The sequence below is a fragment of the Camponotus floridanus genome, unplaced genomic scaffold (genome assembly GCF_003227725.1).
Source record: "Camponotus floridanus strain SB8 unplaced genomic scaffold, Cflo_v7.5 scaffold124, whole genome shotgun sequence".
NCBI lineage: Eukaryota > Metazoa > Arthropoda > Insecta > Hymenoptera > Formicidae > Camponotus > Camponotus floridanus.
Genome location: NW_020229242.1, coordinates 243,162 through 259,274, shown reverse-complemented (window position 1 = coordinate 259,274; position 16,113 = coordinate 243,162). Strand labels below are relative to the sequence as shown.

General features: G+C 36.6%; 3 protein-coding genes across 5 annotated transcripts; 1 reads left to right on the top strand and 2 right to left on the bottom strand.

The window, feature by feature from the left end:
- Positions 1–114: 114 nt before the first annotated feature.
- LOC105251669 lies at positions 115–8,928 on the top strand. Of its 2 annotated transcripts, XM_011258664.3 has the most exons (11): positions 115–533; positions 1,227–1,459; positions 2,120–2,180; positions 2,270–2,541; positions 2,630–2,831; positions 3,080–3,242; positions 3,316–3,393; positions 3,751–3,908; positions 4,007–4,135; positions 4,191–4,335; positions 4,661–8,928. In XM_011258664.3, the coding sequence occupies exons 2-11, from the start codon at positions 1,350–1,352 to the stop codon at positions 5,065–5,067; spliced, it is 1,725 nt and encodes a 574-aa protein (XP_011256966.1). In that variant the 5' UTR covers positions 115–533; positions 1,227–1,349; the 3' UTR covers positions 5,068–8,928. The 2 variants fall into 2 exon arrangements, with proteins under 2 accessions (XP_011256966.1, XP_011257039.1); XM_011258737.3 differs by lacking the exons at positions 115–533; positions 1,227–1,459 and adding an exon at positions 1,732–1,782.
- Positions 8,914–14,582, bottom strand: LOC105251542. 2 transcript variants are annotated; one of them, XM_011258461.3, is made up of 3 exons: positions 14,497–14,582; positions 13,923–14,429; positions 8,914–9,506 (listed from the first exon to the last, which is right to left on the bottom strand). In XM_011258461.3, the coding sequence occupies exons 2-3, from the start codon at positions 13,977–13,979 to the stop codon at positions 9,180–9,182; spliced, it is 384 nt and encodes a 127-aa protein (XP_011256763.1). In that variant the 5' UTR covers positions 13,980–14,429; positions 14,497–14,582; the 3' UTR covers positions 8,914–9,179. The 2 variants fall into 2 exon arrangements, with proteins under 2 accessions (XP_011256763.1, XP_011256848.1); XM_011258546.3 differs by lacking the exons at positions 13,923–14,429; positions 14,497–14,582 and adding an exon at positions 11,839–12,044.
- A 117-nt stretch (positions 14,583–14,699) lies between these two features.
- LOC105251458 (acylphosphatase-1) lies at positions 14,700–16,084 on the bottom strand. The gene is made up of 4 exons (XM_011258341.2): positions 15,892–16,084; positions 15,784–15,800; positions 15,023–15,132; positions 14,700–14,941 (listed from the first exon to the last, which is right to left on the bottom strand). The coding sequence occupies exons 1-4, from the start codon at positions 16,022–16,024 to the stop codon at positions 14,827–14,829; spliced, it is 375 nt and encodes a 124-aa protein (XP_011256643.2). The 5' UTR covers positions 16,025–16,084; the 3' UTR covers positions 14,700–14,826.
- Positions 16,085–16,113: the final 29 nt, after the last annotated feature.

Below are 16,113 nucleotides of genomic sequence, written 5' to 3'. Positions count from 1 at the left end.
TCACGTTCGATCGCGGCCGCTGCGGGATAGTAACTTTTCGGGCATGCGCGAACAGCCCGACTCCCGGGCCCATCTATCCTTCCCGTCGTCTATGGTCGAGCCAGCGGTCCGGTTGGAGCCATATTGATTTTTTGCAATGATTACCAGGACGGGTGGTGGTGCGCGGGCCTGTCGGGTCGCCGTTACGTGAAGCGAGAGCGAGGATGCACTCCACCTGGCGCGCTTGCGGCCGCCGTGCGCACGCTGCCGACGACGACGCTCTGTGACGCGAGGGCGACCTGGTGTGCGACGAGGGAGAGCGCGGCGTGGCCGCGACGATGCCGTCGGCGCCCCTTCGGCACCGCGGCCGCGACATTTCCATGGAAACGTAGACGCGCGGCTGGCGGCTGGTGCTGCTGCGGGAGTCCGTCCGTCAGTTCCCCGTCCGTCATCGTCGTCGTCGTCGCGATGCCGCGTTAGGTTAGGTTCATCCGGCTCGCCACCGGGACTCACGTCGACGACGGCACCTCTGACGACTCGTCGTCTTTGCTCCGGTGAGACGCTCCTCCTTCTCCTCCTCCTTCCCCTCCCCCTCTTTTTCTTTCCCTCTCTCTCTCTCTCTCTCTTTCTCTCCTGCCATGCTTTTTACATTGTTAACTCAATTGTGCTTTTGGGCGGGCCGGTGGTGCGAGCACTCTCGTTAGTTTTTCTCCCTCGTGTACGCGCCTGCCTCTCTTCTATCACGTGTAGCACGTTTCACGATACCCGAAGAACGGCCCTTGCGCAGGCGAGATTAAATAAATAATTACCGAGGAACGCGAAATTATTCAAGTTATTTTCAAAATTTTGTATTTATTTTATTAATTCATTATGATGTATGGATCACTTTATTTTTTAACTGGAATTCTTTCGTTTTTTGTTAATTAATTATACTTATGTTTATGTAAAAATGTATTTTCGGCTAGAATGTTGATTGAATTGTAAAAGTTTGAGTTAACGTCAAATAAAAATTATAGTGTCAGATATATTTGACGTGACAAAAGTTTTGAGTTATCAGCTATCTTTATCACTGATGGAATGCAGCGTGAAGAAATAGTTCCCAAGTTATAGGATGGCGCAACAAATATTTGACTGATAGAAATGACTAATAACATGAGAACTTTTGTTAGCTTGATACTGTATCTGTAATATTGAAGCATTGATGAAATACAAGTGAGACTAATAGGAATTTGATTGTGCGCTTTCAGCAATTGGATGAGCAGCAAGCGTAGAAGATTGGAATATAGAGAAAGCGCAGCTGCCCTCTTTGCAAGAAGAGCATCAAGTGACGTTAGTGTCCGCATGACATTGCCATCCTTAGATTTTGTACAATGAGCAGCTGGACAGAGAGGATGCATCGACGCGCTGCTACGTTAGGAAATGTTGTAACCAGCTGCGGACATCCTTCCTCAGTACCACCATATCCGAGACGCCTGGAAAAGTTTGTATATTCTTCACTTGAGAATAATATATTTCATCCTTTATTGTATTTTAATTGATTTTTAATATTTATATTTTTTTTAATTAAAATGACAGTTTTTTTTAATTTACGCATATGTTAAAAATATACTAGAAGAAATTACTTCTTTTTGATTAAATATATGATATAATATTCTCTGTTGCTCAAAATTAGTATATTTTATAAAAGAATTTTAAATTTTTTCACAGACATAATAATTGATATTTAATGATATATAAAGCAAATATTGTATCGGGCAGATATTTTCATATATTTGATGATCTGAGAAAAGGAGCATGAGAATTGTAAGTAAACTTGGAATTTGAGAGGATTATGTGTATCGCTGTTATAATATACTGATGTAATTCTCAGAATTTATCACTTTAACTTGTTTAACTTTGCATTAACTTGTTTTATACGAAGCTGTTGAGGAGCTATTTAGAGCAGATAACTTGATAACGCAATTTGGTATAACAAACATTGAATTAATACATCATAAAGCCTCTAATTTGACATGTGTACTCTCCAAAAGCACTCTACTTGTGTTTTATTATTGAGAGATTTATTTTGTCATATTCCAGATGTTATATTTTTCATGCTATCATTTCTTCAAAGTTAACATTCTACTTCTTATTTCCACAGAGTCAAGTTTGGAGTACCCTTGGATGAAGTGTGTAAGAATGATATTCCTGGCCCCTTATTGGTAAGCAACAATCAAATGTTTTATTATTATCAAACATTCATGTACATTCTATAATTACAAGCAATAATGATGCTGTTTCTTTGTTCCAGGTCCTTATATTGAAATTAAACAAGGAGGCTCCGCTCAGAAAAGACGTTTTTCGGGCGCCTGGTCACCAGGGTAATATGAAGAAATTGATTCATTTTCTGCAAACTGGACACCTTGTCAATATGGACAATTTTAGCGTTTACACGATAGCTAGTGTTCTGAAGAAGTTTTTACGCAAGATACCTGGCGGAGTGTTTGGGAAAGAAGGCGAACAGCAGCTATTCACCGTAATTCAGCTAGATAGCATAGAACAACAACGGGACCAGATACACAGGTGAACTCTCGCGATTGATACTTGTGGTTTTGAGTAATCATCAATCTCTATCAAACTGACTTTAATGAGAAGAAACTTTATCATGCAGATTAATTACCTCCATGCCAATATATACGCAACGGTTACTGGTGTTACTATTCGGAACATTCAGGGTAGTAGCAGTAAATAGCGAGCGGGCGCACACGGGGATGACCAGCGAAGCCCTGGGAGTATCCGTGGCACCCTCGTTCTTTCAGAGTTGCGTCAGCGACGGCAAGACCGCTAAGATGGAGGATGTTCTCAGGTTTAAGGTAAACAACATTTCTATTTTGCTCTGTCATCCTCGTAATTGAATAATTTTTTTCTTCTTAATTTATTAATTAATTTTACTCTAAGATAATTTCTAATCGAGAACCGATATTATATTGAGATATGTTATTTCAATTTCATTTTATATCTTCTGCCTTTTTTTTTCTTCTAATATTTTTGCACATAGATTTATTTTCTCTAAGAAAAGTCGTCAAGATTTCATCCATCAATCGATCAATTCATTTTTTAGATTGCCACACGTGTCACCAAGTTCATGATAGACAATTTTGGCGTTTCGAATCTGTTCGGAAGGGATAATTATGAATTTTACGCTCGTATAACCGGCCGAATATTGAAGGTGGAGGAAGACTGGATCTTCAGTTTTAGATATCCGCCAGATACTCTCGTGTCGAGTAAGTTTTTGTACGCGCAAGACGCATTTTTAATTAAACCGTGCGAGTTCAAATATAATTTGATAAATTTTAGGACAATTGTCACTGGAAGCGGAAAAGACGTGGTTGCAACACGAGTGTGAAAGATGGGGACTAAGGTTTAATTTAGAATGTAAATAGATTCTCTCTCTCTCTCTCTTATAATATCTTATAATATCTTACTGTATATATATATATCTAAAATTAAACATTAAAGCTTCCGGTCCTTCACTACAGTCATATCAAATTATAACGTAAAAAATTATATTTTTTTACATTCTTTTCTATTTTAATTCTTTTTGCACAAATTTGTATTTGATGGATTTTCTTTTTCTCTTCTCTTTTTTTTTTAGACGATACTGATTAATTTCAACATAATGCGAGAAAAGAGATTACATATTTTTTGCTGAGAAGAGGTTCGATATAGTTCTGTAACTTTAAGTATCACTTTATAAAATAATTTCTTACTAATTGCTAATTTATGCGATAGGTATGTCACACCAAGAGGAATCACAATCAACTCCGGCGTTGATCCACATGCCGGAGATGGTGAATCTCGCGTCGTCGCTAGGCATGATACCGGAAAACACCTTACTCGAGAGTTACACGCGACTCTCGGTTAGTTTAGAAGAGAACGGTCTGTTCCAGGTATTTATACTCTCTACGCGATAAGAGAAAGCGAGAGTGGTCTCGCAATGAATCGTCGAAAAGAATTCGAAACGCATAGCAGATTTGACACTTTACAGGCGCCCAGTCGTTCGTCGAGTAACGGCAGTCATCATTCTAGACGCGCAGCGGCGGGTATGACCCTGGACGAATTGCGCGCGGTGAATCGCTACGCCGAGAGTACCAAGAGTCTCAGCTACTTACCACAGGTAAGACTTGTGACAATTTCAAATAAAGTTGGATTATAACTGTATTAATTGACAGGTTCACGAGAGACAAGCCGCGCGAATGCGAACTAGATCCGAATGGTTTCTCACACCTGTGGGGGAAAGACTGGTGGGAACGGATAGCGATCCCACAGCGATACACGTTTTACGTGGTTCCAATCGGTCTTCCTCTGGCAACATTGGTAAATTTCCACAATTTTTTCTTTCTTTTTTTCTTTTTTCAAATTGAAAAGAAAAAGGTTAATACTGATCAAATATTTCCCTTTCAATCGCTTTTATTTTACAATTTTTCAGATTTTGTCTATAGTTTTAATAAATAGGGACATTAAAAAAGCAAAATGGAAGCATCTCTTTATTTTTTTTTCTTTATTTATCGCGTAATCACATCTATAATCGATGCATATAATCAATTTTTTAGTTTAAATTTCTTATAAATAGTCGAACCTTCTTCCATATCTACAAGTGTTTGTTCAACTTTGTCAATTGAAACTTCTCGATTGAATTCAGCTGCAGGCCTAAGTGCCAGCGCGGAGTCGGTAAAGCGACCAAGTCTGCGAAGAAATTCGTCTAGGGAGAAACAGCGTCTACATCGCAGTTCATCTCGTCGCAACAAGGAGAACGGCGCGAAGGGAGGTGTTCGCTCGGCGGCGGCAGCGGCAGCAGATGTATCGCGTTCTCTGGAGGCGATCAAGAGCGTAAAGATTGTGCGAGTGACGGTAGATCAACAACAACAGCAGCAGCAGCAACTGGCGGCCGAGAAGATGCTGGACAATAGCTACAACGAGATCATCGAAGAGCAGACGGCACGCGTGCCGTCGCGCACCGGCGGTGATGGCATTATCGGACCACAGGATTGCACCGAGATGGATGTAAAAACATTTCACGTTACTCTGACATACAAGCCGCGAATATAAGTGATTTCTTGTTTCTGATTTTCTTTCTTTTTTTTTTTTTTTTTTTTCTTTTCTTTGTAATCCCTATTTAGAAACTTTGAACAATATTTTTTATTATTTCTTCGTTTAAAATACGTTGCGTGTAACTCTAAATGTGCTAAATCGTGAATGCAGAACGACTTCTCATCTCGCAATCTCGATAATTTTAAAAGTATCAGATTTATATAAGCGTTACTCTATTTACATACAAAGGCTACGAATATAAACAATTGTTTTTTTTTTTAATCTCGACGCTCAGTAATATAAATTCGGATGTTATCTTTTTCTCGTGTAAAATTATTAATAATTTTAATTTATACGGAAATCTTATTTATTGTTGCTGTAGTTAAAATGTTTTGTTCGTTTTGGAAGTTATTCGTGAAATTTTATCGTTTCGAAATATCCTTAATATCGACAACAATATCCCATAAGATGATAAATTACATTATCTCGTTTTATTTTGATTTTATGTCGTAAATGTAAAATGATTTCGGTTACTCCCTAATAGACACTATCTATCGTGGCATTCCAGATGCATTTACTCTTGCCCCGCGATACTTTTAACTCATCTTTTTTTTATACTTGTGCACATACTCGATAATTTTATTTAATCGAAACATCCCTCGTTTTATACAAATCATATCACATCATTTGTATTTATTCCAAGCTAATATTAGAACATTTAGATACTCGAAATCTTTTTCCATCGATCACTGTTGTGTGACTAACGTAATTACCGGGTACTCCGCGGAGTATCCGACTGACAATGACTGACAAATTTTGATCTTATAAATTTTTCATTTCAATCCGTGCGTGTCTCTTAATAAAAGCACTGAAATATTCTTTTGCACTACAACGCGAGCCACCAATTTGCGAATTAAGCTGTAAAAACGCGAACTTATAGATAAGAAGATTTTACAATTTATTTATAATTTTAAATATAGATCTTTAATAAAATTTATATTTAAGATTCGTTATATATTTATAAATATTTAAATTAGTTAAAAATCGTGAAAAAATTGAATATTAAAAACGATCTCGTAAATTTCAATAATCTTGAAGTATATGTAATCAATGCTATGGCCCTATGAGCAACATTTGAAAGATTTTAGCCATCACTAATTTTGCAAAATTATAAACAAGTTATAAAATCGTAATTTAATAAAAAGAAAAGAGATGGCTTTCACAATAAAAGTTTTCTGAAAATACTCTTGGGATAAAGTTTGCCGGGTATTTCGCGGAATACACTCTGTGAAAATAGAATACGATAGGTCGTGTAATAAGTATTTACGAGAATTTCTTTGACGCGACGTGCCGGTTGCAAATGCTAGCATATAAATGCATCGTCACGTTTGTTACATGCCAAATTAGTAATATTTATCAGATGTATTTATAAGCCGTCGATTGTAAGGATGATTGTGCTGTCGCGTGTATGTTAGGAAAATTGTTAACGATAAGACTCTACAGGACGATTCGATGGAAACGAGATACTTTCTAATATCTTTCTCAGACTCGACGATGCAGAAAAATTTGCGCAATACAATTAAAGTTTTTTTCAAGAAAAAAAAGGTCATTATATATAATATCTTTTAATTAAAGGCTATACACGTATATCACAGCTCATATCAAGAGGGATTCAACGTAATGACCTTAAATAACGAAAAATTAGAAAATCTTGAAGATTTTAATCTTGTTATTTTGTACCAGATTTTTATATATTGAATAATTTTATATATTGAATATTGAAAACTTTTAGAGTCGCACAAATTGTATTGTTCACATTTCTTTTCTGATTCTCGAATCCAAGAGAGATAACTAAAGAGTCTATTTCTGGCGATTTATCCAAAGATACGTAAAGGCTATCGTAAGATAGTAGTACTCGATATATTATTCTGATCTAGAGCGAAACAAGAAATACTTATCTAGAGTATTTTTCTTGATAAAAAAGCAAGATAAAACGACGTACATACATAACGATATGCTACACAACGAAAGTGTTCCATAAATAAAAGTACATGTAGTAATTGATGGAGTTCGTGACGAGTTTTCCAGGTTGCGGTTGGTTAAACCGATCGCGACCGATCCTAAGAAAAAAGAATAGGCAATTCACGGAATAATATTGCGAAAAAACATGTCGCGAGAATGCGAACGCGAGAAAGAGATACACATTTCCAAATCTCTCTCGCTACTAAAGAACTTACTTCCAAACCATCTTGAATGCGTATTCGTCAATAATAAATAATTAAGAACAATTGAATAAACATTATGAAGCCAAACTTTACAACAAGCTAATTTTTACGAGAGACAAGAATTGAAGATGGTTTGGGGATAAGCCGTTTGAGGATAATCTCCTCTTCGCGAAGGCCACATTAAGCGTAAATTAATATATATTTATGATTAAATAATAGGGCATGTAAATATTTAATACCAAAAATGTAAAGTTCTTATGATATATTGGACGTAATATATATACATAAATGTAAACGTGAAAGTATGTATGCGGTCGTGTTGAATATCGTATCGAATCGCCTCGATGTCTCGCGAGAGCGCGAGGAGGGGGAGATTCAAGTGGCGAACAGAGGGAAGAAGATGCAGGCCCAGATGAGGAGGCACGCGATCAGAAACAGCATCAGCCTCGAACGGAAAGTGTCCCAGCCGATCAGCATCATTCTTGGCTGCGTGCGTCTTTCCGTCGCGGAAAACTGAAATGAGTTTTTTCGATAGAGAGATACGCGTGTATATTAAAGGAAGAGACCAAAACGGACGGGAACAAGTCACATTGTCGCCCGGCAGCTCCTCCTCCTCCTGCTCGTCGTTATCGTCGTCGTCAACCTCGTCATTCCGCAATCGCATCTGCGCGTTCGGATGCTGTTGTCGCATCGGGTGCGTCTCCCGATCTCGCGTGCTCGCTGACGTTGTTGACGGCTGCCAGCTTCCGATTGATCCGTTGGGCCGTTCCTCGTTTTCGATCACGATAACGTCGCCTGCCGCGGATTCGCCAAGATCGTTATCATGCGATTGTCCCGCAAGATACATGCTCGATCGCGTGCGCAGTCATATTTTTCGTACCAACGACAATTTCAGGTACTGTAAGGGACAAGAGGGGACTTGGTAGTTTCGATTTGACAGATGGAAAAGATACATGTAAGAGAAATCATGAAGAGTCCAATCTGTATAAATGTATATCGTGGAATATGCGAGATTTAAATTGTTCGAATCCCACCTCTCTCTCTCCCTTACATTACGGTTGTCTCGCCTATTGCAGTCCCGGCCAAAAATATCGTTAAATCATCTTGACCGAAAAGTTTGTTCGTCGACTAGCGTGACGAAAAAAGAGCGAAGAAATTTTTCGATCAATTCTAACTAATTTGTAAAGTTATTAAGATACAGCGCAATTTTTGAAGATTTTCTCAAGATTCGCGTTTCTCTTTCTCTCTCTCTCTATCTATCTATCTCTCTCAGTATTATTTATAACTCAATGTGTTTGCCGTACATATTTTTTAATTTTTGAACACCGATTTATCATGCGATATCCGCTCGAAACCTATGTAAAGGATCGAATAATTTGCATACATTGCGTATATAACATATTTTATTCGAATATATTTACAGACATACAAAGCGTTTATAAAACGGTACGAAATATACAATATTACAATCTTAATTACGAAAGCTTAAGGCTGCCGGAGATCCTTTCTCTTCCCCATCCTTGAGCTTTCGGTTGTTTTTGAATCTCTGTTTACAGATTTCATCGAGTGCAAACCGCGCTGTCGAAACAAGTATCCGGCACAGCCATTTTATAAACTTATAAGATCCGTTATTAAATCAAGAATTATTAGCACACATTCCTGCCAAGAAAATTTCCTCTACGCATCGCAAGATCCAACAATTATCATAATTATAGAGAATAATTATAGAAGCCATACAGATCGTGCGATTCATCAAATCGTTAATCGCGCATACAAAATCGTCTGACAGAAAATCACAATGAATCAGGACTTTGCAGTCATTGAGTAGCCCAATTAATTTCGCGCGACATCAATTAAATCGCAATCACGAGAGATACATCAAGATCACAGAATGGATGGTCGCGATCACAGGATCCGGTACTGGTCCAGCAGGGTATAGACTATGATCCAGAGGAGAAACGCCACGATCACAGAGACAAGGAAGACTGTTTTGAGCGAGTGCCAAGGACTCTCGGAGCGCGGCTCGCCACCTCCGTCGCGGTTGCTCCTGTAGATCTTGCAACCGTTCTTGCAGGGCGCCGGATCACCGCTGGTGTGTGGCATCGACGTCGCGATGTTGCTCGACGCGGCCACCTTCACCTCGCCCAGCTCCGTCATCGCTTCACCGGTGGCATGGTGATGTACTTCCGCCGTCCTTTTCGTCGTCGGCTCGAACCTCGATGCCGGATCCATCTAAAAGAAGATAAGCAATCGTCATTGCACAATTTTGTTCCTTTTCGAAAATCGCTTAAACTCATGAAATCAAACTATAACTTTTTAACAATATTTTTTTCTCGCTATATTGTTATTCAAAATCCTTTTATCATAATCTCTTTATTACAGATATATGTACGAGGCGTTCCAGAATTATCTTGCGGAACACTACCAAATATTTATTCAACTTATCTATAGATGGAATCGAAAAAGCAAGCGAATAGGCTACTCCTTATCTATCATCTCAACGATTGAGAAGTCTTCCACGTATAACGTTCAAGGAGAATAATATTCATGACCTGATATTTTTTATGACATCGTTGGAAAAAGAGGAAAAAACATGACGGAAGCGAAACAACAAACGCGGCTTTCCGATGTCTATTGCCGGATAAAGACTATCTACCTGTGGTTTTGAATTTCCGGGAGGAGTCTGATAGGATTTCTGTTTCGGATTTATCTTTTGGAGAATTAGCACAGAAAAATATTGCGGTAAAAAGTTACGTTCCATTATTTAAAATTAAATCTCCAATCAATTTCAGTTGAAGCCCAAATGTAATTACTTGTAAGTGTTTGTCAATTCCTTTTTAATTATTATTTATAATTTTTTTTACAACTGCATTTAGGCTTTAACTATACTTTTTTCCATTTTATCATATATAACTTATACAATATTATATATTATTTATTATATATTTTTTATATTTCGTATCCTTTATCATAGTTAATAAATTAATTTGTTTTTAACACGATCGCAATGATAATCGAAGTGAATTCAACGACACACGCGATGTGAGGATTGAAGAGTGAAAGGAACAAAACGGCCGGTGATTACGCGTGCCTCAGGAATCCGGCTGTTTAAGAGAAAGAGGAAATTTTGCGAACGCGACGCAGTCCCGTACGTCGAGTTTATAAGAGGAAACGTATTCTGGGATCCAGATAATCTCGTATCGTTTCGATCGATTTCATCTGTCATGTACGATCAATGTGTGACTGGTCAATGATGGCTAACATGAACAAGTAACATTCTAATAGAGCCATAATATCCTCATGAAAAGTTAGTATTTTACTTCTAAAATTATATAACTACTCGACAAATTGTGTTTTTTTTACTGAAATTTATCTTTTCCTCGTGCAATTATTTTTTTAATTATATAGTTTAACAAAACATACTCAGAAAGAATAATTTTCCGCAAATTTGTTGATGTCGAATACGATTTCAACCTTCAAATCATTTTATTACGTCACAATTTGAGAAGTTTTTGGTTAAAGTTGCAAAACGAGTTATTGCCATGTTATTTCATCATGTTGTGATAAATATACTTAATATCGATTGCAATCGTTTTTTGCAATCGATATTAAGTATATTGGACATTTTTTTTGTCTCAAAGTGCTATTTATTTTATTGATTATGATTAACAAAACATAAGCACGATTAAATATTATCTAGGAAAAACAAACTATATCTTAAAGCTTTAACAAGTATTTATTTAACAAGTATTAGCTTTCAAATTCGGGTTTGTTGAATATGAATTCGATGTTTCAAAATTAACAAAATATAGAATGGTATTTATTAAATTGTCAAAGTTTCTTTTCGCTCTGTATTTCAGTTGATGAACGTTGTTTTTTTGGGAGAGGTTCCGTTAGTTAATCATACGACTTTCACCGTTCGGAAGGATTGACAACAGTCAATGACCTGATTAGAGGCGATCGAGCATGTCATTTTTAACAACGCCCATTTGCGACGGATTTAATTGCTTTCTCGAATGTGCACAGCTAACTTTAATACTGTAATCACCGGTGCCGGCATTGTTACATATAAGAATAGACAGAAATTAAATAAACGATATATTAAATTATACGAGAACGTTTTTTAGGTTTTTACTGAATTATCTATTATTCGCATCAATAAGCAATTGTGAAGATATGCAATTAGTACGGATAAATAATTAGTGGTAGGAAATAAAAAGAACGCATTTTAAAATACTAATATATTGAATCAGCTGTTTACATCACAAATGTAGATTTAAATAAAATTACATATACAATTTCCTCATTTTATTTGCATTTACATTTAAATGCGCATTACAATGTAATTTAAATAAAATGAGGATATCCTTTTTTTCTCGCTGGTTTGACAAAAATTGTTTAGTATGAAAAAAATAGTTGGATAATTGGGAAAGTAAAAAAAATAAAAATAATATTATGTATGCGTTTTTAATTTTATTTAATTCTGTATTAATATCGCAATTAATTACATTGATATTAATTTTGCAGATATTTCTCAAGCTGTAGACACACAGACGATACTCACGTCGAATATGTTTCCATATTTTCCGATAGTGCGATTGTTCTCGATCATACTATAGCATCGCGAGGATGAACCTCGAAAAACTGCGCGATTCTCGACAGCGCCAATCTCCGCGCTAATATTAATACGGAGGATTTACTTTGGAGAACGAGCAACGCAGTGTCGCGCGACGCAAATCACCGTAGGAACTAACCAGTTTAGTAGGCCGTTCAACAACTATTATCAGCGCTTATCAACCGCGACCCCTGACCAATCGGCTACTAAACCGGCTTCTCCCCTCTTGGAGTCATCATCGAAAATCTTGATGAAAGACAAGACTCTAATTAAATACTCCTCCCCTCCTCTCGAGTTTGTTTTCGTTATTGTTTTGCATTTTATTATAATAGTTTCGTTGCTATTGCAACAAAGTTATTATCATCCATTAATTAGTAATTAGTTATTATTATTAGCATTAACTAATTATTAGTTTTCACTATTAATTATTGCTATATAATTGTTATTATGTCATTATTAAATACATGGTTCTCTTAGATGGAATCAGTGTATTGTCATGAAAAAAAAGCAGTGAATAGTTATTAATGTAATTTCAGTCAGTTATAAATATAGCATTGCAAATCAATGAAATATTCATATGAGAATTGATGAATTAGTTAATGACTGTTTCAATCAATGATATGATTTTAAAATGCGTCTAATTAATTTATAGCACATATTTGTTGAAAAAATTTTAAAATTATTCTGTTCATATAGTTTTAAATTTGGAATAATAAAAAAAACTAATTATATAGTTTCTAAAAATAGTAATCTAAAATAAATTTTAGAAGCTACATCTTGCAAATGCAAATGCGTGCGATCACGACTGATTTTTCAGTGAAATCTTACTCGTCAGCTAGATGTAAGATAGAAGAACAAATTATAAGAAACGTTTTCCGGAAGATTTATAAATGTTTGGGTAGGAGCAGTGGCAGTTTTGCTGATTCAGTTTAAGAAAATAAAAAAAACGTGTTTGCGCTGCAAATATGTCATGTGTAAATGCTTGATAAGTTGGAAGATAGGAGGGGAAAGAGGCATCTTTACGCACGAGGAAATATGATCGTGTGAGCGAATTCCGTATTCATGTTTATGTATAATCGCGACTACCTTGCGTAATTCTGTCATTATTTTCTGCGAGACCAGCCACGACCTCGATCGCGCGAATCGCGTGGCTTTCGCAGGAACATCGTCGCGTCGAAATCTCTGAAGGATCTAGGAAATCTCTCTTGTAAAAAACGGTATTCGATATTCGATCACGAATGTATCGTCGATTGATGATGATCGTCGCCTGATTAGGATTATCCGGACACTTCGACTAATTTTTTATCGACTTTTATCGCGCGATAATATGCGGACGCGTTCAAGCGAGTCGCATGAAGGAAAAAAAGAGAAAAATTAAAACAAAACAAAATACTTTTGAACGCACTTGTGCATACCAAAGACGCGAGTGTCGAGATAAAACTCTGCGGCGAAATAATTCTATTCTTTCCGTGTAATTTATCGAATAAATTTTTCGAGTAATTTTTTACATTATGTTTGAAATTTTAGAAATTATACTTAATTCTTTGGCGGCCACTTATTTAACGCGCTTATCACTGTTAAATATTTAACGTAGCATTTTTTGCATAACACTTTTTTCAGACAAAAATAAAGATTTGTCACAACTGAAACAAATTTTACCGTGCAAAAGTAAAACGATTTATCTTATCGCTCTACAGAGTAACAACTGAAAAGAAATCTGAAACAGATGGAGAAATAAATTGTAAAATGTTAAAGTGAAAAACAAAATAATAAGGAAAGACAAAATTAACAAATATTTCGTATATTGCGCCTCTTTCTACAATACTTGTCAAATTTTGCTGTACAAAAAATGTTAGGTAATTGCGCGTGTAATGATGGCGTATATTAACAAGTGTTTCGGGCATTCGGTGAAACGATCATAAACGAAATAAACGACAGATATATCGTGTTGATTATTGCTACACTTTTGCGATGATGATAAGGTCAAAGAGACAGAAGAAACAACGACAATTGAAAGTTTATTTTTTGCTCACCTGATGCACCTGCTGTGGCCGCCAGGTGCGCTTGAAGAAGCTTTCGAAACACCTCATGCTGATTCAGCTCCTCTTGCTCCTCGTTTCCCGCTCGCTCACCTTCCTCTCAGCATCGATCATAACATCATTCCGCTGTCGACTATTCGCACCGCGAATTCGATCGTTTTCTTGCCCACGTGTAACCCGATCGAGATCGATTGCAGAATCGGAATTGAGTTACGATGACGCGAGGCGCATTCTCGATGAGAAGAGAAATTATTACGTTATACGAAGGAGATGGATAAGAGCAGAGGACATTCACTGGTGGATCCGTGTCGTTCGCCGCGCGTTCGTCGACTAATGAGAGGAACTCTCTCTCTCTCTCGAGATGTTGGCGGGACAGCATTCTTCCTCCGCACCTCTCCGTGTATATACACGACTACTAGGAAGCGAATCGCTTCGAATTGAAAAGAAAACCTTGGATCCGTTTTTAAAAATAGAGGAATTGAATCGCATGGAAATATCGACCTAAACGAAAAAAAAGAATTGACATTTCATTTTTTTCAAAAATAGCGAGAATGATCTTTATGCGTACCTTTAAAAGATTGAACGATGAAGAGGAATTGGTTCGTCGTGCAATAATTTTCCTGAAATAAATTAATTCTTTTGGTTTTCGCACGAAATAATTACTTGGATGAATCGTTTCGCATATTGAAAGTCTAAAGAATGCTACTTTTTGAAAACGATATTTGGATCCTGAGTATCTTCAATATCTGTCACTGGAGGATGAAAATTTTATTTTTTAATGTTTCACATTATATTTATTTAAATAGCGATTTCATTATGCAAGATTTGAATTGTTCAAACTATAGAAGGCATTTGTATCTTTTTTACATATCTCTTGCTTGCAGGTGCTACTTCTAATTCAATGTCGAATTTCAAAATTCGAAAACGACGGCTGCGAGATTTCTTTCTCGTTGCGAAATTCTGCCTTGTCTATCCGCGACTGAGGACTACCGGTACGACGAAGCCATTGTTTCCTGAAATAAAAGATAAAGGCGAGCGATTGAGAGGAGAGAACGAGAAAATCGCACCTTATCAGTCGCTCAACGAGAACTTACATCTCCTCGACCTGAGTCTTTTCCCCCTCTAAATGGCCGACGACAGTACCGTCCGAAGTGTTCATACACCATCCTTTCAAACCCAATTCCTTGCCACGTTTCTGGGTATACTATAGTCGCAAACACAAATAAGGTATCTAGAGATACAGCGATATAAAGAAGGTATTTTAAAAGAGAAAAAGCGAACAGAGAATTTTTTTACTGTGAAAATATATGTGTAAACATGTAATAAAAATTAATTTTTATAGATAATATATGTAATACAAATTATATATATATATATATATATATATATATATATATATATATATAATAAAATACAATAAAATACAAATAATATATATAATATATTATTTGTATTTTATTAATTTATTAGACTATCTTTTATACATATTAATTAAAAAAATTAATTTTTATTACATGATTGTCAAATTTATACTTGATATATATAATTTTATAATATATATTATTAAAAAAAATCAAAGTCAATTCTTGCTTTGCTATATGTGCGTGTAAAAACAAGATATATTTAAATAAACTTTTCAAGATTTCATCGTTACCGATAGTTGACAAAGGCATGAATAATTAAATCGATAAAAAAGATCCATATCTACATGAGGTAACCAATGCGCGATTACGCGCCGGACATTCGGTAGATGTCGCGAGGGAGAGTTGCTTTCCGGCGTAGATTTCCTTATCGTGGACCGCGGACGGACGTGATTAAATCGTCAAAAACCTCTGATATACGCCGGTTTACTCACCTTCCTGAAGAAGACACCTTAAAAAAGAGCACAATGTTATAAACTGATGGAGTTAATAAAGGTGAGAGAATGGGAACGCGTACCGATGAGACGCATCATTTTGTTTACCTTGCACGATGCCGAAGACCTCGAAATCTACCGCGATTATCTTCGACATTATCGGATTTCCCGTCGACGACGACGATTGCTCGAGATACGACGACGAGATTAATGAGCAAACGAGGAAGGTGAATCCGATCATTCGACGTGCAAACGTTTTTCCGAAGCGACTCTGCGCGATCCAGATGTCGCTGGTTCGCAATATTTAGAAATAATTGGCATTGTTTGACA